The sequence below is a fragment of the Giraffa tippelskirchi genome, chromosome 11, assembly GCF_054371585.1.
Source record: "Giraffa tippelskirchi isolate mGirTip1 chromosome 11, T2T-mGirTip1v1.2.pri, whole genome shotgun sequence".
Classification (NCBI taxonomy): Eukaryota; Metazoa; Chordata; class Mammalia; order Artiodactyla; family Giraffidae; genus Giraffa; species Giraffa tippelskirchi.
Window position 1 is genome coordinate 150,424,072 of NC_137285.1, and position 23,981 is coordinate 150,448,052.

The 23,981-nt window shown below is 55.5% G+C and overlaps 1 protein-coding gene across 3 annotated transcripts; it reads left to right on the forward strand.

Annotated features, from left to right (window-relative positions):
- The first annotated feature begins 800 nt into the window (after positions 1-800).
- LOC145527146 (beta-galactosidase-1-like protein 3) lies at positions 801-23,251 on the forward strand. Of its 3 annotated transcripts, none has more exons than XM_081544657.1 (15): positions 825-1,114; positions 2,419-2,500; positions 3,579-3,643; positions 6,634-6,718; positions 8,113-8,250; positions 9,124-9,204; positions 9,751-9,857; positions 11,253-11,324; positions 11,768-11,846; positions 12,246-12,333; positions 14,371-14,482; positions 15,581-15,697; positions 15,790-15,848; positions 22,501-22,645; positions 23,057-23,251. In XM_081544657.1, exons 1-15 carry the CDS (start codon positions 830-832, stop codon positions 23,060-23,062), a joined length of 1,521 nt encoding a protein of 506 aa, XP_081400783.1. In that variant the 5' UTR covers positions 825-829; the 3' UTR covers positions 23,063-23,251. The 3 variants fall into 3 exon arrangements, with proteins under 3 accessions (XP_081400782.1, XP_081400783.1, XP_081400784.1); XM_081544658.1 differs by lacking the exons at positions 22,501-22,645; positions 23,057-23,251 and adding exons at positions 10,810-10,950; positions 16,948-19,039 and having other exon boundaries at positions 838-1,114; XM_081544656.1 differs by lacking the exons at positions 22,501-22,645; positions 23,057-23,251 and adding an exon at positions 10,810-10,950 and having other exon boundaries at positions 801-1,114; positions 15,790-16,160.
- The last annotated feature ends 730 nt before the right edge of the window (positions 23,252-23,981 follow it).

The window sequence follows — 23,981 nt, forward strand, 5'->3', positions numbered from 1 at the left end:
ATTGACAAAGGCAGGAGAGTGTTCACAGAGGTTCACAACACCTGTCGTTAGGACACGGGCGTGCGGCTCCGTGGGGCTGAGGGCCCCTCCTGGGACAGTCCCGAAAGCTCCCGCGGCTCTGGATGTGAGGGTGGACCCGGGGCCCCGCCCCATCTGCTGAGCCTGGCACCCCCCCACCCCAGCTGGTTACTGCAGGACCCCACGTCGCAGTTGAGGACCACCAACCGCAGTTTTGTGAACGCAGTGGACAAGTACTTTGACCACCTGATCCCCAGGGTGGCTCCTCTCCAGGTGAAGACAGACGGCTGTGTCCCGCGATCCTCTGCTGCAGGACCACAGCTGTCCTGGCTCGTGTCCCCAGAACTGCCCACGAGGGCGTGAACTCCAGACCCCCGCCCTTTCCTAGGGCTTCTGGAGGAGGTGGGGGGTGGGGTGAGCCAGCGCCCCGGCTCCAGCTCAGGAGTCCAGAGTGTGCCCCTCACAGGGGCGGCCGGGGGTCGCCCGGCAGAGCTGCAGGGCTGGAGGAGGGCGGCTGCCCCTGTGCCCGTGGTGGGCTGGGCTTCAGGGAGCAGAGACAGAGTGGACGGCGATGAGATCACCTTCAACCTTGAAGACGTTGTGATCACACGTCCCGGGCCCCGTCGATGGCTCAGCAGCAGACGGGGTGTGCTCTGAGGAGTGGGTGCAAGGGAGAAACAGAGGCCGTGAGGGCTGCCGGGCCGCTCAGGACGTGGGGCCCCTGGGGGGGCTTGCGGGCGGAGCCAGTGCCCCCTCTGTCTTTCTGGGTGGTTTCCATGGTGATGGGAGTCAGTGGGTCTGGCGCGGGAGGATGGGGCGCAGGAGGGGAGGGGCCAGCGCGGAGCCCCGCCTCCCGAGCGGGTGGACGGCGGAGGCGGTCCCCGAGACAGGGAGGAGCGGGCCGGACGGTGGACGCCCACGGGCCGCGGGTTTGGGGCCCGTGAGTGAGTGGCTCCTGGACCGAGCTTGGGGTGCTCACCCGCCGGCCTGCCGTCCGTCCCAGTACCGCAGGGGAGGCCCCATCATCGCGGTGCAGGTGGAGAACGAGTACGGCTCCTTCTACAAGGACAAGGCCTACATGCCCTACCTGCTGCGGGTGAGCCGTCCGCCGCCCCTCCAGCCCGGCACTGCGCCCGCCATCCAGTCGCTGCGGGCCGGGGCCCCGGGGCCGCGGTTCAGAGTCCGTGTGAATCCGCACGCGGTCAGGGCGGCCAGGGAGGACGGGGCGGCGCTGGCGTGGCGTGGACGTGCGGCTCCTTCCCGGCCGTCTCTGGCCCACGGTTCCCGTCGGAGCCGGGGTGGCGAGTCCTGGGCCAGTGACCGTGCCGCTGCGGCCCATGGCGTGGGCACCCTCTCTTCCGCCGTCTTTGCTGTCTGGGGGGCGTCTCAGGTCGGGGGGCACCCGCGATCCTGGTGCTCTTCCTGAGCGTGAGGCCCCCAGCCCCCAGCCTGCAGGAAGCAGCCAGGGCATGAGTGGAAGGCGGGGGTCCCACGTGTCTTGCCCACCTCGGGCGGGGGCTGTGGGGGGGCCCTGCAGCCGATGTCGCCCCAGGCCCCCCACATCCATCTCATTCAGCGTGCTTCTGATTCCTCCATCTGTGGACTGTGCCCGTCGACTCGCTGCAGGCCCCGGGCTGGCTCGGTGAGCACAGGACGCACAGACGGGGTCCTCGGGCCGTGTTCCCTGAGTGAGCGTGGCTTCCAGATGGGACCCTGCTCCCCACCTCCCCGGGAGGCTGGGCGTCCCTGAGTCCGCACAGGACCCGGGTGTGCAACGCTTACCTCCCTCGGGCCCTGCAGCCCGGCCCTTCCCAAGGCTCCCGTGTCCCGGTGTCCCGTCTACGTCTACGTGCGTCTGCGCGTCTAGCGATCTCTCGCTTCCTCTCTGCCCCACCCACGCTGTCAGCCATCTGTCCCTCATCTGTCTGTGTGTCTGCTGTCTTTCTGTGTGTATGTCACCTATCCATAAATCCGTCATTCATCTCTTGTCCATCTACCTGTATATCGTCTCTCTAGCACCTATTGTTTATCTATTATCTATCAGTCCATCCACGTATCGCCCATCCATGTATCTATCTCTCCACATCTCTCTCTGTCTCTCCCCGATGTAGGACCCCCGTTCCCTTGTGGACTCAGCTCTGAGCTCTTCATCTGATCTACGGCTACGGGATGCCAGGGGTCACACCCGCCGTGTGGCCACCCCTGGGGAGACGCGGGGCTGCCCAGGGCCCACAGGCCCCCAGCACGGAGCAGCCCACGGGCAGAGTGTTGACACGCGCCTTCCTGTCTAGCGCCCACCCTGCCGTCTGAGCCCCAGCATGTCTGTCTCCTACTTTCCCTTATTTCCCTCTTTCAAGGAAAACAAAGGGGTGGGTTCATCCTGTCCAACTCTCTCCACAGGCCCTGCAGCAGAGAGGCATTGGGGAGCTGTTCCTGACCTCAGACAGTGCAGACGAAGTGACGCGAGGACACATAAAGGGAGGTAGGAACTCAGACTTGTTTCAGGGGAGAACCGAGGCTCCGGCCAGACCTCTGACTCCTGAAGGAGCCTCAGAAGGGCCAAGTGCCCCTACGCCTGGCTCCCAAGTGCCCAGACGTGGGCCTGGGGCGTGATGTCACCCTGGTGGGGACTCAGGGTCGGGGGTGGACCCGGGCGTGATGTCACCCTGGTGGGGACTCGGGATCGGGGGTGGACCCGGGCGTGATGTCGCCCTGGTGGGGACTCGGGGTCGGGGGTGGACCCGGGCGTGATGTCGCCCTGGTGGGGACTCGGGGTCGGGGTTGGACCCGGGCGTGATGTCGCCCTGGTGGGGACTCGGGGTCAGGGGTGGACCCAGGCGTGATGTCGCCCTGGTGGGGACTCGGGGTCGGGGGTGGACCCGGGTGTGATGTCGCCCTGGTGGGGACTCGGGGTCGGGGTGGTGCGCCCGCGGGCGGGTTCCCTGGTCCTCACTCCTGACATCTCCCCAGAGCCTCCTCCTCACATCTTTCCCTCTTTCCCAGTTTTTCTGTGGCTGAGAGTCTGGGCTGGAGCTGGAGAGACTCAGAGTTAACCCTCGCCAGGCCTGGGAGCCATGTGGAAGAGGGAGGTGGTGCTGGGTGGGGGCCGGCCACCAGATCCAGCCTGGACCCCGTCTGCAGCTCCCCGCTGGCGCTGCGGGCGCCCCTGGGCAGCGAGGGGGTGGGCGGATGTCGCCCAGCCGTGGAGGACAGAAGTGAAATGTCCTGGCCGCAGGGGCAGTGACCGGGGCAGCTGTGTCCAGGGAACGGCTATCGCGTCGTCTGCCCCTTCTCGGTGGCGTGTCCGCTCTGTTACTGCTGAGCATGGACAGTGTGCTGACCGTAGGGCCGGGGGTCCCAGGTCCACGCGAGTTGTGGGACCTTGGTCTTGTCCACTTCTTCGCACAAAGCAGGGCTGCTTTGAACTGCCTTTCTTCCCTCACGTTGCCCCTGAAGTGCCGGGGACGTGAGGGTGTGAGTGAGGGCCCTCCCTCCGAGGGCGCCCCCCACGTCAGGGGCGGTGAGCCCCAGCAGGGCCCCTGTCCCGTCTGTCTCTGCAGCGCTGGCCACCGTCAACGTGAAGGAGTTCACGGTGGACTCGTTCAAGCATCTGTACAAGCTGCAGGTAGGAGGCGGCCGTGGGCCTGGGCAGAGCTGCTCAGGAGAACAGGCCTTGGGCCCCGCTTCGGGACCCGGTGCTACGTGTCTCGGGCAGCGCAGGGAGCGCCTCCCAGGAGGCCCCGAGGGACGGCGGGGCGTGAACGTGGATGCTGGGTGCGGGGCCGTGGCCGCGAAGTCTCCCCAGAGGTGCCCCAAGCAGCTCTGCCCCTTGGCTCCGTGAGCCACGCGGTGGGCAGACAGCAGTGCTGGGACGGCGCCCTCTCTCCCTGCTCAGCAGGGCCCGGCGCGCGGGATCAGCTCTGCTTCGCAAGAACTCTGCGGGCTCCCTGTCCGTCCAGGCCCACCCTGCCTGCGCCCCTTCCAGGCCCAAATGCCCCTGTTCTGCCCACAGCACCCTCCCCTCTCTTTTAAGATGTTTTGATGTGGACCATTTCTAAAGTCTTTATTGAATTTGTCACAACATTGCTTCTGTTTTCTGATTCCGTGTTTTGGCCGAGAGACACGTGGCCCCTAGTTCCCTGACCAGGGATCCAGCCCACACCCTCCGCGTCAGGAAGCCGAGCGTTGACCACTGGCCCGCCAGGGGAGGCCCCGTTTTAGTCCTGTTTGCTCACCTGCTCCTGCGAGTTTCCCGTCTCGTTGGAAACTGGGAGCCGCGCCCAGGGCAGCATCACAGCTGTCCCTCGTGTTGCGTCTCCCTAGTTGTTGTTTTTCTCTCGTTCCTTTAAAAGCAGTTTTATTGAAGAACAATTTATTCACTGTTGGATCCACCCATTGAAAACATATGATTAGCACGTCGAGTTTTGCAACGGGCACCTGTCTAGAAGGCCTCCTCCTGCAGCTAGTTCCCCTCCCGCCTCCCGCCCCAGGCAGCCGTAAATCAGACATTGCATCAAAGTGGGGCCTCCTGCGTCCCGTCTCTGCTGCTGCCTGACGACTCAGGCCTCGCTCGCCGCTGCGGCCCTTCTGACAGCGGCGCCTCCCGCCGCGCAGGGACCTCAGGGCCCCGCTCTCCTCGTTGGCGCTGACTCGCATCGCTTGCGTTTTGAGTTCCTACCCACGCTTGCGTTCTCAGGCTGAGTCCCTCTTGGTTGTGGAGTAGTCTCTCTCTTTACACTGCTGATTTCAGCTCGTTCAGATTTCGTTGAGGACTTTTGCTTCCATGTTCATGAGGAATGCTGGTGCTTGGTTTTCTTTCCTTGAAATGCCTTTATTCGATTTTGGAATTAGGGTCATGCTGGCCCCATAAAATGCCCTCCTTTTCTGTCTTCTGGAAGAGATTATATAGAAATGTTAGTATTTCTCACTGTTTGGTAAAATTCACCATTGAGAGCATCTGGACTTGAAATTTTCTTTTTTAGAAGGTTTTCCATTAGAAACTTAATTTTTCTAATGGATACAGCACAGTTCGGGTTATTGCTTCTTAGGTGAGTTTTGGTAGCTTGTGTCTTTCAAGGATTTATTCTATGTTTTTTCACCCATGCTTTGATTCATGACCATAGAGTGTTTGTAATGATCCATTAATATCCTTTGAATGTCTTTGTTGTAAGTGATGATGACCCTTCTTTCACTCCTGTTATTGACAATTTCATATATTCCTCTTTTTAAAAAAATCTTGGTCAGTATGACTTGAAGCTTATCACTTTTGTTGGTATTTTCAGAGAACCAGATTCCGGCTTTTTTCTCTTCTATGTCTTTGTTTTCTGCCTCATTTATTTCCACCGTAATCTGTGACATTTTCTACCGTCTGCTTTCTTAATGGACAGAATTCGCGCTACTTTTACTAGGTTTGTTATTTTTTTTCTGGTTGAAGCTTAGGTTACTGACATGAGACTTTCTGTTTTTCTAATACAAGCATTTAGTGCTATGAATTTTCCTGTGTACACTGGTTTTGCTCAATCCCACCAATTTTGAAATGCTGTGTTTTTTATTTTCAAGTGATGTTTTTAAAAATGTTCAAAGCATTAAATTTTCTATGAATTTAATTAAATTTTCATTTCTTTATTCCGTGTATCCATTGGAAGCATGTTGTTTAATTTCTCAGTGTTTAGGGATTTTCTAGATATCATTCTGTTAGTGATTTGTATTTTAATACTGTGAAAATCCAAGAACTTACCGGTGTGATCTCTGTTCTTTTATGCCTGTTACGGTTTGCTTTCTGGCTTATGATGTGGTCATTCTTGGTGAATGGTCCGTGTGCACTTTGGAAGAGTGGTGTTCTGCATTTGTTTGTACGTTCCCATTGGGTCTTCCCTGGTGGCTCAGAGGGTAGAAGCATCTGCCTGCAGTGCGGGAGACCTGGGTTCGATCCCTGGGTCGGGAAGATCCCCTGGAGAAGGAAATGGCAACCCACTCCAGGACTCTTGCCTGCAAAATCCCATGGACGGAGAAGCCTGATAGGCTACAGTCCATGGGGTCGCAAAGAGTCAGAAATGACTGAGCAACTTCACTTTCACTTCCATTGGGTCAGGCTGATGGGTGATATTACCAGGTAATCTCTGTCCTTACTGATGATCAGAGCTCAGTCCATCGATTATTAAGAGAAGAGTGCTGACGTCTCTGAATTTATTTGGATTTATTTGTGTTCTGTGCTGCTCTCAGCCTGTCCGGGTCCCCGCAGTCCTTGTTATGATCGCAGGATGCCCTCAGCAATAGCCATCAGGTTATCATTCCGTTTGTTTTACTCTTTGGTTTATTTTTCTGTTTTTTTTTCTGGTTTCTTGAGATGGATAATGAGCCCCCACCCCCAGTTTTATGTTTCTCTTTGTCCCTTTGTCTTGATACACATGGGATGTGTTTTTGGGCCTGTGGGGCACAGGAGCCACTGCTGGGGGTGGTTGCAGAGGTGCGCTGGGTGAGGGGCACGGAGCGTCCACGCCCAGTGGGGATGAGTGGAGAGAAGGAGCTCCTCGAACGCTCACTTGTTGCCTTCAGTTCTTCTGATCTCCCTTCTTGCTGGCGTCAGACTCAGCGTTTGGTTTGGTTTGTTCCTAGAGCCACAAGCCTGTTTTGATCATGGAATTCTGGGTCGGCTGGTTTGATACCTGGGGGAACAAGCATGAGGTCATGGGCGCGAACGGTGAGTCTGTGCCGCGTCTGCCCCACGAGGGCCGCTCACCCCGCCCCGCTCCTTGGTCGGTGCCTCCTGCAGAGGGGCCGCGGCCGAGCCCGAGGGTGCAGGGGCCTGACCACTGGTCCCACACCCTGGAGGCTCACCGCTCGGTGGACGGACAGGTAGTCGGGTAAACACTCAGTGCAGAGGCCCCCACCCCCGGGGCGGGGCCAGAAGAGGCAGGGCCGGCTGCTGGGGTTCCTGCAAGGCCTCTGAGGGCGGGACGCATCTCCTGAACATCACAGTGGCCTCTTAAGACACCAGCTGAGGGGCCAGGAGGCGAGAGTGACTGGAGATCCTGGAGCCAAAGCAGCAAGGGTCTCAGGCCCAGCTCTGCGGCCCCAGTGAGATGGCCCCTGTAACCTCCTCTTTCCCGGAGCACTGTTGTCGCGGGATGAAGTGTGGCGATCCGTGTAAGCTGCCCTGAGCGGTGCCTGGAGGAGGTTGTTAATAGAAGTGTTTTTCTACTAACGATATTTACAAAAGCAAGCTCACCTGTACCGGAAGTAAAGACAACCATTGAAAGATAGTGGTAACTGAGAAAAGCCTGTTTGAACTGCAAAACAGACACAGCTCCAGACCGCCGCCAGTGGACAGCAGGGTTCTGGCCCCACGTCCATCACACACGCGGTTTCTTCCCCATCAGTTAATTCTCATCCATGTGTGATGTGGGGGGACAAGGACCTTTGTTCAACAGACGAGGGAGCAGAGGCTCTGAGAAAGAAAGTGGGCTGAATGTGGTCAGATGGACAATCAGGGGCACGGCCAGTGCTGAACCCCCCCCCGGCGCACCTTCAGCCGGGCTGTCTCCTTTAAGGCCGGCGTGGAGACCACCTCGGGGCACAGATGAGCATGCAGTGGTTCTAGATCACTGGCCCCAGAGATACTACCTGAGCAGGTAGTCACAAGAATAGACGAATTATTTGTTTAATTTCAAAAACTTTAATGAACATGAGATCCTTAAGTGAGGTAGAGGCTCTCAGGCTGCTATTTAATAGATGTAGCTCAGAGTGAAATTCTCTGGGAGAAGTAACTTTTGAAAAGGCTCTTATTATTGGAGAAGGGAATGGCAAGCCCCTCCAGTGTTCTTGCCTGGATAATTACACGGACAGGAGAGACTGCAGGGCTACAGTCCATGGGATCGCCGGGAGTTGGACACAACTGAGCGACGAACACTTACTTAGCTTTCTAGGGTAGTTGTGGTCGATTCCACCTGCTGTCTGGTTAGAATCTCCGTGGACGCTGAGGGACACACAGCTGAGTTGACTATGGGGCAGTGCTAGAGAGGAGCGGCTTTCCCAGAGACTTCTGTCTTCTCTGAAGTTTTAACCTTCGCTGTTTCTCATCTTCCTCCTCTGCAGAGGTTGAAAAGAGTGTGTCTGAATTTATCAGATTCGGGATCTCCTTCAACGTGTACATGTTCCACGGGGGGACCAACTTTGGTTTCATGAACGGGGCCACAAGTTTTGAGAAGCACAGAGGTGTTACCACGAGCTACGGCAAGTGTTCTCCGGGAGGGCCCCCCTGAGCCTGGGGGCCCTGCAGCTTGACCAGGGAGGCCCCTCAAGCGTCACGGGGTTCTTGACCCCTAATCTACACTGAGCACTGAGAATTCCCTCCTCTCTCTGTCTTCCTTCCCTCCGAGATGCTCACAGTGCAGAGAGCAGGCTGACCTCGCCGCACAGGGGCCACCGTGACCTCTAACTCCGCCCTGCCCGTCCTGATCACTGGCCCCTGAGCTGGCCTCCCCGGTAGAACCCGGGGTGGTGCTGTCTGGGCCCCGGAGGCCTCCTGGGCGGCCGGGCTGGGGGAAGACGAGTGTCCTCTGCAAAAGGCAGCAGAGCAGGCAGGGTGGCCACGGCCTCGGATCCGGGCATGGCTGCGGGGGTGGCCAGAGTGGTCTGGGCTGGGAAGTCGGCTCCCACCCGCTTTGGGGGCCCCGGCCTAGCTCACGCAGGCTGAGTGGAGCAGTCGGTGGGGGGGCTCCTGCCCAGTGAAGGCGGCCAGTGGGGGGGGCCCTGCCCAGCGAAGGGGGCCGATGGGGGGGGCCCTGCCCAGCGAAGGGGGCCGATGGGGGGGGCCCTGCCCAGCGAAGGCGGCCAGTGGGGGGGCCCTGCCCAGCGAAGGCGGCCGGTGGGGGGGGGCCCTGCCCAGCGAAGGCGGCCGGTGTGGGGGGGGGGCCTGCCCAGTGAAGGGGGCCGATGGAGGGGCCCTGCCCAGCGAAGGCGGCCGGTGGGATGAGGGGCCTGCCCAGCGAAGGCGGCCGGTGGGGTGGGGGGCCTGCCCAGCAAAGGCGGCCAGTTGGGGGGACCTGCCCAGCGAAGGCGGCCGGTGGGGGGCCCTGCCTAGTGAAGGCGGCTGCTGTCTTGCAGACTACGACGCGGTGCTGACGGAGGCTGGGGACTACACCGCCAAGTACTTCAAGCTCCGGAACCTCTTTGAATCCATCCTGGGTACTCAGCTGCCATTTTGTTGGAGGCCTGGCCCTCTTCGGGAAGTTGTGGGAGGGGATAGAAGAGGGGAGGGTTCCCTGTGGGCAGAAACTTAAAAGGCACTTGTAAGGGCTGGGGCTGCCTTAGTTCAAACCCTGGTTTTCCCACCTGAGGACTGTGTTGTTTTCAAGCCCTTTAAGCGACAACATCTTCTCTAAACGTGAAGAGAGTGGTGCTTGTCCGCTGGAAGTTGAAGCGACCGTTCACAAAGCTCCCTCATGAAGACACCCCCATGCACTCCTGCGAGTCATCCTGTGAACTGTGTTTGTGGAGATTACGTTAGGGAGGCGCCTCCCACATGCCAGGGAGCCAGGCGGCAGCAGCGTCAGGCAGTGACCTCCCGCCCTGAGCTCCATGGGGGTCTAGTCCCCCCCGATATCTCACGGCTCGACGAACGCCGCTGGGCTGGGACCCCTTCTCCCGCGGCCCCAGGACACAAGCGATCCCGGGGAGGGTGGGGCGACGTGGGGAAGGAAAGGACGCTTCCCATTGCCGTTTCCTTTACAGTCAGCCCCCTGCCCTCTGTTCCGGGTCCCACTCCCAAGGCGGTGTACCCCTCCTTGAAGCTATCTCAGTACCTGCCGCTGTGGGAGGCCCTGCCTTACCTGCAGAGGGTGAGCACCCCCTGGGCTCTGGGGACATGGGGGCTGGGGATGGGCTGAGGCCACAGAGCAGGGAGGCCTTCAAGGGCTTTTTATAGAAGCGAGGACGTGGTCCTACATTTTGTCCACATTGAGAACCGGCGGGCAGAGCCAGGGGTGCCTCCTGGGAGGACCATGAACGGGTGTGAACTTGAAGAATCGGGGGCATTGTCGGGGATGGGACCGGAGAGACCCCTGCTCGAAGGCCCCGTCCTGAGCGGGGCTGAGCCGGGAGCCCGTGCAGCTGGGCTCCGCGTCCTCTCCAGCACCGCCTCGTCAGACGGAGGGGCCCTGGGGTCCCTGCTGCGCCCGAGACTAGGGTCCGTGTCCCTGCAGAAGAGAAGGCGAGCCTTGCTTGGAAAATGCCAGCTCCATTTTTGTTAGTATTAAATTGTTTATGCATGCATTTCTTTGGCCGTGCCAGGTCTTACTTGCAGCAGTCTTTGTTTTACTTGCTGCACGGGGGATCTTTAGCTGTGGCATGTGGGAACAAGTTCCCTGACCAGGGACCGAACCTGGGTCCCCTGCACGAGGAGCACAGCGTCTTAGCCCCTGGAGCCCCAGGGATATCCCTGGGAGATGTTCCCTCTTGAGCTCACGTGGTTTCGCCTGTGCTGAGCCTCCTTCCGCTAGTGAGCCGTGCCTCGCACGCTGCAGATGCGAAACGCACGCTTGTTCAATGCACCACTTTGCTCTCTGGCACTCGAGCTGGGACACGGTCGTTGATGCTGCTGGTTCTCAGGACTAGGGCAGGGGCCCCTCCGCCCGCCCCCAGGCTCCTGGTCAGTGGAGGCGAGGGCACAGGCGTTGTCACACAGCGTCTCATCAAAGGGCTCTTGGGACGGTCGGGAGGCATAGCCAAGCTTGCCCAGGGTCTTAGGGAGAAGGGCCTGGTTCTCACCCTGGCTCCCTGCCCACCTCTCAGCCGGTCACCTCTAACGTTCCACTCAACATGGAGAACCTGCCCATCAACAACGGCAACGGCCAGTCCTTCGGGTTCGTGCTTTATGAGATGACCGTCTGCTCCGGGGGCCGGCTCCATGCCAACGCGCAGGACGAGGCTCAGGTGGGGCTGGGCGTCTGGCTGCAGGCAGGACGTCAGCCCAGCTCCGCCGTGGGGGCAGCAGCCAATCGCTGGGCCCCTTTGCTGTTTGATGTGCTTTTAAGCGCCTCTGTGTGTGAGGCTTGACTGGGGTGGAAAAGGCCCACTTTGCCTGTCGCACTGTAAGTCTACTGGGGCCTCTGCTTCTGGCCGCCCATGGACAGCAGGCTGGTGGCTCCCTTCCTGGTGACCGCCCCTAACCCCGATCCCCCTGCTCCCTTCCTCTGGGTGGGCCTGTCCGTCCGATGCTGGCCCTTCTTTTGCAGGTGTTTTTGAATGAGACAAGTTTAGGGATTCTGACTGATGTTTATCGGGACATAGACATTCCTCCGATCACGGTATGTAACTCGGAAATCAAGCTGCTGCCCTCGACCCGGGCCTCCAGCGCAAACGCGCTGTTCCTAAGGCAGACCTGTCCTGTCTCCCCCTCTGCCGTGGGGCGATGGGCCCCTCAGGGCCCTGGCAGAAGGTTAGGGCTGCAAGTCTGTGTGCGTCCCCCTGGCCCTGATGTGTCCTGGCTTCAGCTTCTGCACTTGGATGGGGGTGGACGTGTCCTGCCTAGCCCCTGGCCGGCTCTCTCACGGTGTCGCTGAGCCCCGGGCCTCTGTGAGGGCGGACCAGGCAGGACCCTTTGGATCAGGAGCACTCAGAGTCCTGGGAGGGGGAGGTCCTCAGCTTCTCCCCTTCACTTGTCATCCGTCTGGGACTCTGCAAAGACTGGGGTCCAGAGGAAAAGCCTCCCATGGCCACGTGTCCCCACGAACTGGTCTGTCCCAAGCAGGAATGTCAGCTTCTAAGGATCCTGGTGGAAAATCAAGGACGAGTCAATTTTTCATGGAAAATTCAAAATCAGCGGAAAGGTGGGCTCTGGTAACAGCTGCGCCCTCCCTGCCTTGTGACTTGACCCAAAGATTGAGAGTGGGGTTGGAGGAAAGACTGAGCCCCAGCAGAGGCGGACCCCTGGGTCTGGGGACCAGCAGCGCCTGTCACACCACCACCCCCCTCCCACCCCGCCGTCCTGTTGACTCTCACTGCTGGCTCTCTGCAGCGGGACCCTGCCCCTCTGGGGAATTCCAGGGGAAGTTCAGGGCCTGGGTGGGACGCTTTCCTGGTGGTTTGGAGACCCTCAGTCACACAGGTCAGATCAGTCCGTGCCCTACCGGCCAAGCCCCGGTCACAGGTGACTCCGGGCTGTGAGTCTGTGCTTGGACACCAGAGAATGTCCCAGCCATCTTACCTCTCCTCCCTCTCCGCTGCAGGATTGATCGGACCTGTTACTCTGGATGAAATTCCCCTGAACAGGTTCACTATCTATTCTCTGGAACTGAAAATGAGTTTCTTTGAGAAGTATGTTCTTTCTAACCCTAAACCTGACCCTGGCCCTGGCCCTGACCCTAAACCAGACTCTGACAGTAACCCTGACCCTGGCCCTGACCCTGGCCCTGGCCCTGACCCTGGCCCTAAACCCTAACCCTAACCCTGACCCTGACCCTGACCCTGGCCCTAAACCCTAACTCTAACCCTGACCCTGGCCCTGGCCCTGACCCTGACCCTGGCCCTGGCCCTGACCCTGACCCTGGCCCTAAACCCTAACCCTGATCCTGACCCTGACCCTGGCCCTAAACCCTAACTCTAACCCTGACCCTGGCCCTGGCCCTGACCTTAACCCTAACCCTGACCCTGACCCTGGCCCTAAACCCTGACTCTAACCCTGACCCTGGCCCTGGCCCTGACCCTGACCCTGGCCCTAAACCCTAACTCTAACCCTGACCCTGACCCTGACCCTGGGCCTGGCCCTGACCCTGGCCCTAAACCCTAACTCTAACCCTGACCCTGACCCTGACCCTGACCCTGGCCCTGGCCCTGACCCTAACCCTAACCCTAACCCTGACCCTGACCCTGGCCCTAAACCCTAACTCTAACCCTGACCCTGGCCCTGGCCCTGACCCTGACCCTGGTCCTGGCCCTGACCCTGACCCTGGCCCTAAACCCTAACTCTAATCCTGACCCTGACCCTGACCCTGGGCCTGGCCCTGGCCCTGACGCTGACCCTGGCCCTGGCCCTGACCCTGACCCTGGCCCTAAACCCTAACTCTAACCCTGACCCTGACCCTGGGCCTAAACCCTAACTCTAACCCTGACTCTGACCCTGACCCTGGCCCTGGCCCTGACCCTGACCCTGGCCCTAAACCCTAACGCTAACCCTGACCCTGACCCTGACCCTGGCCCTAAACCCTAACTCTAACCCTGACCCTGACCCTGGGCCTAAACCCTAACCCTGACCCTGACCCTGACCCTGGGCCTAAACCCTAACCCTGACCCTGACCCTGACCCTGGGCCTGGCCCTAAACCCTAACTCTAACCCTGACCCTGACCCTGACCCTGGCCCTAAACCCTAACTCTAACCTTGACCCTGACCCTGACCCTGACCCTGGGCCTGGCCCTAAACCCTAACTCTAACTCTAACCCTGACCCTGACCCTGACCCTGACCCTGGCCCTGACCCTAAACCCTAACTCTAACTCTAACCCTGACCCTGACCCTGACCCTGGCCCTGACCCTAAACCCTAACTCTAACTCTAACCCTGACCCTGACCCTGACCCTGACCCTGACCCTGGCCCTAAACCCTGACCCTGGCCCTGGCCCTGACCCTGACCCTGGCCCTAAACCCTAACCCTGACCCTGACCCTGACCCTGGGCCTGGCCCTGACCCTGACCCTGACCCTGACCCTGGCCCTGGCCCTGACCCTGACCCTGACCCTGGGCCTAACCTTGGAGACCAGGGAGCTCGAGGTCTCCAACTCCTCCCTTTGCAGACGAGGGGCCAAGAATCATGGCCCCAGAGTGAGGTGCTCAGGGTTATCAAGGATCCTGGTTCCAGCAGAGCCCCTGACACAGAACCCTCGTACTGCGGGGGAGGCCCGGGGTCAGCCCGTCCTGTGGGGGAGGTCAGGGGTCAACCCATCCTGTAGAGAAGGCCTGGGGTCAGCCTGTCCTGTGAGGGAGGTCAGGGAAAACTGGGTGTCAGGGAACCTCATTAACTAGTCTGCTCTCTGCCCTGGGACCTGTTAGGGAGGTGCGCACCGGGAGGGGTGTTGACAATGTTTCATTTTCTATCTCATTGGTGATTTTATGGTGTTCACTATTGTGATAATTTATTGATTGTGATAATTGTGATAATTTATTGATCTGTCCTGTAGAGAAGGCCTGGGGACAACCCGTCCTGTGGGGGAGGTCAGGGGTCACCCCGTCCTGTAGAGGAAGCCCGGGGTCAGCCCATCTTGTGGGGGAGGTCAAGGGTCAGCCCGTCCTGTGGGGGCCCGGGGTCAGCGTGGGCCCTGGAGCTGGGAAAGGCTTTCCTGCCCTTCATGTGTGGCCCCTCAGGCTCCGCTCTGCGCCCTGGAGGCCTCGCGGGGGCCCCTCCTCAAGCCCTGCCTTCCACCTGGGCACGCTGATGGCTGGCTCCTCTCCGCAGGACACCTTCCTGCAGCTGCCGGTGAGTGAGCGCCCTCCGTCCATGCACGCCTGTCCTCGCGGAGTCTGGAAGGGAGGCCCCCGCGTTCTTCCCTTCCTCACTTTTAACCAAAGTTTCCAACAGGTTTCAGTCCTCCTAACTTTTCATTGTTTAAGAAATAATACATCAAAGCACAGTGGAATAGTTCAAATAATAGTAATATGTAGACAGCAAAGGCTGTGGGTTCTCTTCCCACCCCCTCCAACTCCTCTCTACTTTCCAGAATTAGGCGTGGCAAACTGTTTCATGTGTGGTTTCATATGTAACTGCACCTGGACACATACACGTCACATTTTTACACTAATGGGATTGTTCCATAAAGTGTATTCTCCAACTTCTCTCCTTTCCTAGGATATTATTTTTTACCTAGTATATCTTCTATTTGTAAATACCTGCATAACATAAAGCACAAAATATGAATGTACAGATCAATAAATTATCACAATTACCACAATCAATAAATTATCACAGTAGTGAACAACATAAAATCACCAGTGAGACAGAAAGTGAAACATTGTCAACACCCCTCCCAGTGGGTGCCTCCCCTAACGGTCCCAGTGCAGGGAGCGGACTAGTTAATGAGGTTCCCTGACACCCAGGTTTTCCGACTGGAAGCTCACACGTGAGGTGGGAAAGCTCTGCCCCGCTTCTCGCCTCCCCTTCCCGGGTGAGCAGGCGCCTCCAGCGGGAACACTGTTTCCACATCTTCCCCCAAGTGTCGGTCCTGGAAGTCTTCCTCGGATCACAAGCAGGGTTTTAAAACCGCGTAGCTTTTACGGTTGTTGTCAACAGTGGTGTTCACCCCTAGTACCTCGTACTTGTTTCTGGAAGCAGAAGCCCTGCTGTTTGAAAACAGACAGCACTGCCTGTCACAGGTCGGGAGGATCAGCTGCCCCCCGGGTGGCAGGGGCTCTGTGCCCCCGGGACTCCCCTCCTTGCTCTGTGCCCAGGAGCCTCGCTGTCCCCCGGGTGGCAGGGGCTCTGTGCCCCCTGGACTCCTCTCCTCACTCGGTGCCCGGGAGCCTCAGCTACGCTGTGCAGTGACTCTGTCCCCGGGTCTCAAGCCTGCTTCCCTTGCAGGGCTGGACTCACGGCTGTGTGTTCATCAACGGACGTAACCTTGGGCGGTACTGGAATATTGGGCCTCAGGAAGCGCTTTACCTGCCTGGCGCCTGGCTCCACCCCGGCGTCAATGAGGTGGGTGGCCCACCCCATCTTTACGGCTCAGATCTGCCTTCGCCCTGGTCCTGCCTCACCCTTTCTTCCTGCCGCCCTGCCTGCTCTTCCAGATCATCCTGTTCGAGAAGGAGAAGAGCGGTTCGGGCGTCTACAGCACAGACATCCGCAGGTGGGTGGGACCTGGTCCTGACAGCCTTCTTCACTGCCCATGTCCATGCCCAGGTGGTTTTCAGGCTGAAGATTATATCCAAAATATCACACAGCATTGCCTATAGTAGCAGGAATTGAAAATATCCTAAAAGTCAACAGGGAAATCGTTATGTTTATTATAGTAAATTCATGTGAGGCTGATTTCAGCCTTTAAAAAGTCTCCAAAATCTTCAGTGATGAATTTGCCAGTTAGACGCTCAACCTTCAGCATGTTTTAGTCTCTGCTCAAAAGTGCTTTGGGGGCCGATATAAATAAAATAAACGCATTTTATTTCTGCCTCTCCGTACTCAGCTGGGAGAAAGGGAGGTGTCTTTGGCCGAAGAGAGGGTGAAGAGAGAGCGTGTTGTATGTTTTGTCTGCAGACTCCTGGTGTGTGTGTGTGTGTGTGTATGCATGCATTTGTGTGTGTGCATTTGTGTGTATGCATGTGCGTGTGTGTGCGTGCATGTGTGTGCATGCATGTGCACGTGCATTTGTGTGTGTGCGTGTGTGTGTGCACATGCGTGTGTGTGTGTGTAGTTGCAGGGGTGCAGGGGCAGTGAGAGGTATCTTCAGGACTTTCCCTCCAGTCTATGTGTCTCCATGGTGGTCTGCTGGGTCATCCAATCAGAGAAGGAACAACAGTGTGATTGTTGGTTGTGACGCGCGTGTGAAAACAGGACCTGGCAGGGAGCATCTGTCTCATGACTCCTGAGCCCTCCGTGTGTAGTCAAAGCTCTTACTGGTCGAGAACAGATATTTGTGAGAGAAGCCCCGTGGTCATGAATACTGCAACCAGCTCTCGAATGCCCGCACTGGGAGGCAGGCCCTCACAGCCCCCTCCGCGTCTGAGGGGACTGATTCCAGGGCCCCCAACGGTGCTCCAGTCCCTTACAAAACACAGTGAGCGGACCATCTGCATGTGACCCACACACATCCGTCCACATACCGCACTTTAAATCCTCTCTAGATTACCTGTAATACCTAATACAATGTAAATGCTAAGTAAATACATACTGGCCTGTGGTAAATTTAACTTTTACTCTTGGGAATTTTCTGGAACTGTTTTTCCGAGTAGGTTTCGATTCTCAGTTGGTTGAACCGTGGATGTGTTCCCTGTGGATGTGGAGGACCTACTGTGCTTAAAATCAAAATACAGCACCTGGCTTGAACTCAAAGCAGTGCACCAAAAACAGACTTATCACTTCGTTACGTTGTGTAGAGGTTTCAAGAAGCTTAGCAAGTAATCTGGTGTCCAGAGGGAAGAAGGGACCGTCCTGTTTGGCAGGAGGAGGGAGTGAGACTGCCTTCTGCTCCACTGTTGGGAATGGCTGGCTCACCAAAGGAGATTTCTACCATGGACCACGCAGCTCCTACAAAGGACTTTATTCTCTGGGGCTTTAGACTCAAATCCATAGAGTCTGTGGAGAAAACCAAAAATCAGAACCATCAGATCACAAGAAAGTATTATACCTCAGATATGAAGTCTACATCATTTCTAAACATGAGAACTATGCCCAGATGGAAAAACTAAGGCTCAAGGAGATGTGTCTTTTTTTGACGACTGTCGTGTCTGTGATTCACTCTTCTTTTGCTTTCCTATCTCTGCTTTAATTATTTTCTTTTGTTTTAAATTGTGTATCTAAATGAGGTGACGGAGGTTTACTAAACTTATTGTGATCATCATTTCATGACGTATGTAAGTCAGATCATTATGGTGCACACCTTGAATGTATGCCATGCTGATGTCAATTCTGTCTCAATAAAATCGGGAGGAAGAAAAGATATAAGGGCCCATTTCCTTCCAGAACCCCAGTGGTGCCGGAATGGAGGCAGATATGTCTCACCCACCAGTGCATTTTCAGCATCGAACACAGAGCACCAGCTCAGTAAGGCATCCGGAGCAGTCTAACCACGTGTCTGCCAGGTGTAGAAGGACGAGAAGCATTTCAGAGGAGGGATGCAACTGAGGGTCACTGAGTCTTGGTATATTCTGAGAATCACAAATACCCTGTTATAAGTGTGTCGTGTCAGGACAGCTACCTGGCTCAAGGCGTATGGCCGTCACCGTGTTCCTCCCTCAGTGGGTCCAAGCAGCTAACCCATTCACCGTTCTGTGGCTCCCGTTATCTGCAGAGTGTGGTGTAAAAGCTTTAAGGGCACCAAAATAAAGAAGCATAGTTACATTTATTATTGTCTAACACACTGTTGAACTTTGAGAAGACTCTTTGTATGTACAGATATCTGAGATACAAAATCTATAGTTTGTAACATCACTGACTGGTATATAGCAAAATATAAACTCAGGGAAAAGGTTTCCTGAGTTTATATTTTGTTTAGTAGAAGGAACTTGGCATCTGAGAGTCATAATCTGGGCAGGTGTAAGAGTCCTTCAGCAGCTGAAAAACAACTGAGAACATCAAAATAAGAACTGTTTTGAAAAACTTCTAATTTAGCCTCCATAAACTCAAAGATCAAACCAGTCAATGCTAAGGGAAGTCAACCCTGAATATTCATCGGAAGGACTGATGCTGAAGCTGAAACTGCAATACTTTGGCCACCTGATGCAAAGAACTGACTCATTGGGAAAGACCCCAATGCTGGGAAAAATTGAAGGCGGGAGGAGAAGGGGACGACAGAGGATGAGATGGCTGGATGGCATCACTGACTCGATGGACATGGGTTTGGGTGGACTCTGGGAGTTGGTGATGGATGGACAAGGAGGCCTGGCGTGCTGCAGTCCATGGGGTCGCAAAGAGTTGGACACGACTGAGCGACTGAAGAACAACAATGACAAAACTCAAAGCTGTAAGAAATTGTCTTAAAGGACCATGAGAACCGTGTCCTTTTGAAGTTTGTCTAGTGAGAGGAAATGTGCCTGCTTTTTGTTTACCACTTGCGTCTTCGTGTGTTTATTTTTTCTGGATCAAATGCGATTCCTGATAGAGGCACCCACACTTCATCGGGGACCTCTTCCCCAGATGCGCCTCCCAGTTGCATGTAGAATGGCAAGAATTCCAACGAAGCTCTTGTCTCTCAAGGTGCATGGCTAAAATGACATTAAATACTTAAATCCAGTTTATAAAAGCTTGTTGTGTAATGTTAGGAACGGTAAACACAAACAATTCGACCATGATTAAAAACTGTGATTAAAACAATCTTTAAAAATATACCCTAATTGTTATCAATATCTTAAAAATTTACATTTTATGAATATCTAATGTCTATGTAATTTATATTTAAAAATTATCTTTTAGATATATCTATGTAATATATCTCTTCTTGGTTCAAAAGGATGTCATAGTCTTCCCACACTTACAAAGCTACTGTACTCTCTTAATATTCCTGTTAGCTGTCAGCTTATTTCCTAATGTGTTATGAAAAGGGAAAGTAAAGTTGCTCAGTCGCGTCCGACTCTTTGCGACCCCATGGACTGTAACCTACGAGATTACTCCGTCCATGGAATTTTCCAGGCAAGCGTACTGGAGTGGGTTGCCATTTCCTTCTCCAGGGAATCTTCCCAACCCAGGGATCGAACCTGGGTCTCCCTCATTGCAAGCAGATGCTTTTACCCCCTGAGCCATAGTCCAGGAGGATAAAAGTGTATGAAAGTTCTTAATAATTGTTTTTGTAGATGATATTGATAGTTTTCATAGTATCTTTAACCATTGCTTTATTTTACTTCAACTTAATGCACTTTTAATGTTTCGCTTTGTGGCGTCTCACACACGCATGCCTACATTTGAAAGCGAACATTCAGATATTAAGGGCAAACTCAGGGCACGGCTGGTGCTCACGGCTGACAGCTCATGCAGCTTGTATTTGCCATCACTCTGTCACCAGGCAGGTGCCGTGCGTGGCCCTGTCTGCTCACCGCGGACCCCGCCTTCCTCTGCCCCAGCCCACCCACGACACCCCCAGGACGTGGCTGCAGAGATACCCACGTGCGTTCTGCATTGCTGCTTTCCATCCCTTTGATCACAATTGCGTATCCGTGTCCATGCTGTGATTTCCTTCTCCCACCTAAAATGGAGATGAAAATTGGGGGGTATCCTTGACTCAGGGTCGCGAGCCACAGCTGCTTTCCCACTTCTCTATTCCTCTTTCCAGCAGATATCCTTGAAGGAGGCTTGTCTGATCCCCCCCGAGGCCCCTCTTCCTCCCTAGCCCGTTTTGCTGCCCCAGCCCCTCCACACCCCCCTGCATCACAGTGGCCAGAGTCCTCGGTGGACCAAACCCTCCATGGACCAAACCAGCCTGCCCGAGCTGGGCTTCTGGGCCTCTGGGCAGGCTGACCCTCCCAGTCTCCTCCATCCCAGGGACGGCAACCCTGGTTCCTCCTCTTTCTCAGGCCCAACGTGATGGAGTCATTCTTGAATCCTCCTTATTTTTCTCGCCCCACGAACAATACAGGAATCAAAGGCTGCTCCCCATGCCAGGCTGCCACGTGTCTTAGCACATGGACGGCTGTAGTAGCCTCCGGTCGGTCCCCTTTCTTGTACTGCTGCCCACTCCTGGCACCCAGAGTGACCTTTGGAAACATCGTGGACGCCAGGCCCAGAGCCTGTCCTGGCTCCCTGATTCCCTGAGTCAGAGCTCTGCTCTGGAAGGCCTGCCTGATGGGGTCCTGGTTCCCCTGGCCTCCTCCCTGCAGGCCTGGACCCCCGGGCATTGCCCCCCGTGGCCCTCTCTGCTTGGCCGGCCCCCCTCAGCCCCGTATGCAGGAGATCACTCAGGGCTTTGCCCAGCAACGCCCTCTCAGTGAGGCCTCCTCTGTGCACAACACCCCCGACACCCCCTTCTCTCGTCCACTTCCTTTATGCTGTGGAATTCACTGCCTTGGAGACAGGCTGGGACACGTGCCTTTTGTACCTGGACAAACATCTGGAGCAACAGATACAAAGGAACTGCAGGGTTAGGATGGAACATAACTGCAAGTGGCTGGAGCAATTATCCACAAGATACAGAAAGGCCACGATGCAGCTGCCGCTTCTGAGGTTCCGGGCGCGAAAGTGGGGTCCCTGCATACAGCACCACCAAGGGGGGAAGCGCCTGCTCCCCACGCCCAGTCCCACCCTGGACCAGCCCCCTTAGGGAGAAGCCCCCCTGTTACTGTCCTGGCTCCCTGACCTGCAGCAGGGGCCCTGGTGGTCTCCCCTGACCCCTCCTCTGGCCTGTGGCCCATTCCCGTGGATTAAAGAGCCCAGGGTCGGTGTCGCCTTGAACACATGGTACTGATTTGTTAGTGGATTTTTGCTGTTCTGCTTCCTCAGCCGGGGCAGAAGTCTCCGAGAGAGGGGACCTCTGTCTGTTGGGCCCACTGAAGCCTCCCCAGCACCCAAAACAGTGCTCCGCACACAGCGAACCCAAATGCTGTCGATCCCATCTGGATGAACGAACGCTGTTGAGTCAGATCTTGCTTTTCAGTCTCCCAGAGGCTGAGCTGCAAAGCGGCCTTTGGGAACCTCCCAGGCCAGTGCTGGAGTCGGTGCACCCCCAGCAAACACACAGGCCCCCCAGCGCCCCGGATGTGCCTTTCTGGGGAGGCCTTGACTGACCGTCCCAACTCGGACCCATTTTCCTTCCTCGTTTTCCAAGGACAAGGACTTTCTTCTTTTTTTTGTTTTAATTTTTCAATTGAAGGCTTATTGCTTTACAGAATTGTATTGGTTTCTGCCAAACAGCAACATGAATCAGCCACAGGTATATACATGCCCCCTCAAGGACAGGGGCTTTCTGCGTCCTTTTCATCCAGGGCTGAGATGATGCTCACTTACTCCCAGGAGGTTCCCCCGCGCTCCCACCTGCTCACGGTTCCTTGGCTCCAGACTCTGGCAGCTTGACATGGAAACTGGGCTTCTCTTCCTCTGCTCACTTCTCGTTCACCCCTGTCTCCCACTGGGGTGCAGCGGGAGAATCCTGGGAGGGGAGTACGGCAGCAGGACCTCGTCCTTTAAGGAACGTTTGTTTTGTTCTGTTTTCTGCACGCCTGGCATGGGGAAGCTGGCCTGCGCAGGTTACCATTGCGGGTATTAAGTACGATCTGCCCACACGCCACTGCTTATAGCCGTATTGGCCGTGTCACTGAACTGTAGCCTCCCTGCCCAGGGATGTGAGAATTGCATGCTCTGCTCAGGGTCAAGAGCAATCAAGCATTCTGCAAAGGAGTATCTTGAAGGCACCTCTTGGTACTCTTTTAAAAACCCGAAGTCTTGGCTCCTCAGCAAACACGTCTGGAGTAGCACCACCTCTGCATCATGGCACTGGCATCACTAAATCCTGATGAAGTCACGTGTTCTTAACCCAGGAGTAGGGCGTGTCTGCAGGTCTGTAGTTCTCAGCAGGTTAAGGGGTAAGGATTTCTTCTGTAGCACTGAGTTATTTACATTTTCTCCCACAAATAAAAACAAAGGACACAGGGCTGGGCTAAGGATTTCAGGGTTTTTATAGCCCGTGTTAACAAGTTTAATATCTGGAAAGAAAAAGAATCTGGTGCGGTTTAAATAGCTTAAGGGTACCCTGGTGTTTAGTGCGCTGTGCTTCTTATTCATTTATTATTTTTGTAATAATTTGTGTGAATCCTAGCTCATTTAAAAAATATATTTGTTTATTTGGCTCTGCCAAATTTTAGTTGCTGCTTGTGGGATCTAGCTCCCCAACCAGGGATCAGACTTGGGCCCCTTTTATCGAGAGCGTGGATTTCTCGCCACTGGACCAGCAGGGAAGACCCAAGGACTGTGCTATTTTCTGCTCAGCAACATCACCAAGGAACCAGGGTGAGTGGGGGGGTGTGTCTGCGACACGCCTGCACAGGTGGAAAGGGGCCTCACCTGCGACACTTTCCCCATATGTCTCGTGGGCTGTCTCTCATTCCAATTATACCAGCACAGTTTTATCATAGTCTTAACACCTATTAGGCAATTTTATGTCTTAAAAAAAGTGGATAGAAGATACTGGCTTTGGGGAGTGGGCTAAGGGGGAGAGACTGCACCCTGGAGACTTGAGGGTGGCTCTGGCCCTGCGGTCAGCCCCAGCCACCCCCTGCCAATGCACCAGGTCTTTCGCCTTCCCGTTTGTTCATTCCTTTTTGTCTCCCCTGGGTTTAACTTTCTTTCTCTAGCTGACAAATATTTGCTTAATGCTGGAAAAAAACTCTTCAAAGTAAATACGGTTTGTCTTTGTTCCAGAAGTAAAACCTCATTGTGTTCTTAGCAGCTTTGCAAGTCCAGGGCTACGTGCAAGCACAGAGTACAGTTTGAAAACATGCAGCGGTGTGTGTGCGCCTGTGTGTATTTTCTAGAAACTTTGATGTGTGAAAAACATCAGCCTCCCTACACATGTTTCATATTTTCTTTCAGTAAACTCTGAATTTTGTTCTTGGGATGAGTCGGGTTTGTGATTGCTATAAAGCATAAATTTGCCCAAATATCATACAACTTCCTTTGTGACATAATTCTGTGCCAAAATAAGACTTTTATTCATCTTTTCCTAAAATGTGAGGTTTATCTGGACATTTTTTAAATTAAAAAATTGACAGTGGTAGGAGTGAGGACAAGAACAAGGCTTGTGGGCCCCAAAGCAGAGACCATCTCCGTCGGCCCCTCGCGCCCATCCCCACGCTATTCAACCATGAGCCAGACACATCACGTCTAAAGGAAATCTGCAGTGCTGTGGCTTTCCACATGACCAGCTCAGTCGCTCAGTCGTGTCCGACTCTTTGCGACCCCATGGACTGCAGCACACCAGGTCTCTCTGTCCATCACCAACTCCCAGAATTTACTCAAACTCATGTCCATCGAGTCGGTGATGCCATCCAACCATCTCATCCTCTGTCGTCCCCTTCTCCTCCCGCCTTCAATCTTTCCCAGCATCAGGGGCTTTTCCAATGAGTCAATTCTTCACATCAGGTGGCCAAAGTATTGGAATTTCAGCTTCAGCACCAGTCCTTCCAACAAATATTCAGGACTGATTTCCTTTAGGATGGACTGGTTCGATCTCCTTGCATGCAGTTCAAGGGACTCTCAAGAGTCTTCTCCAACACCACAGTTCAAAGCATCAATTCTTCGGCGCTCAGCTTTCTTTATAGTCCAACTTTCACATCCACACATGACT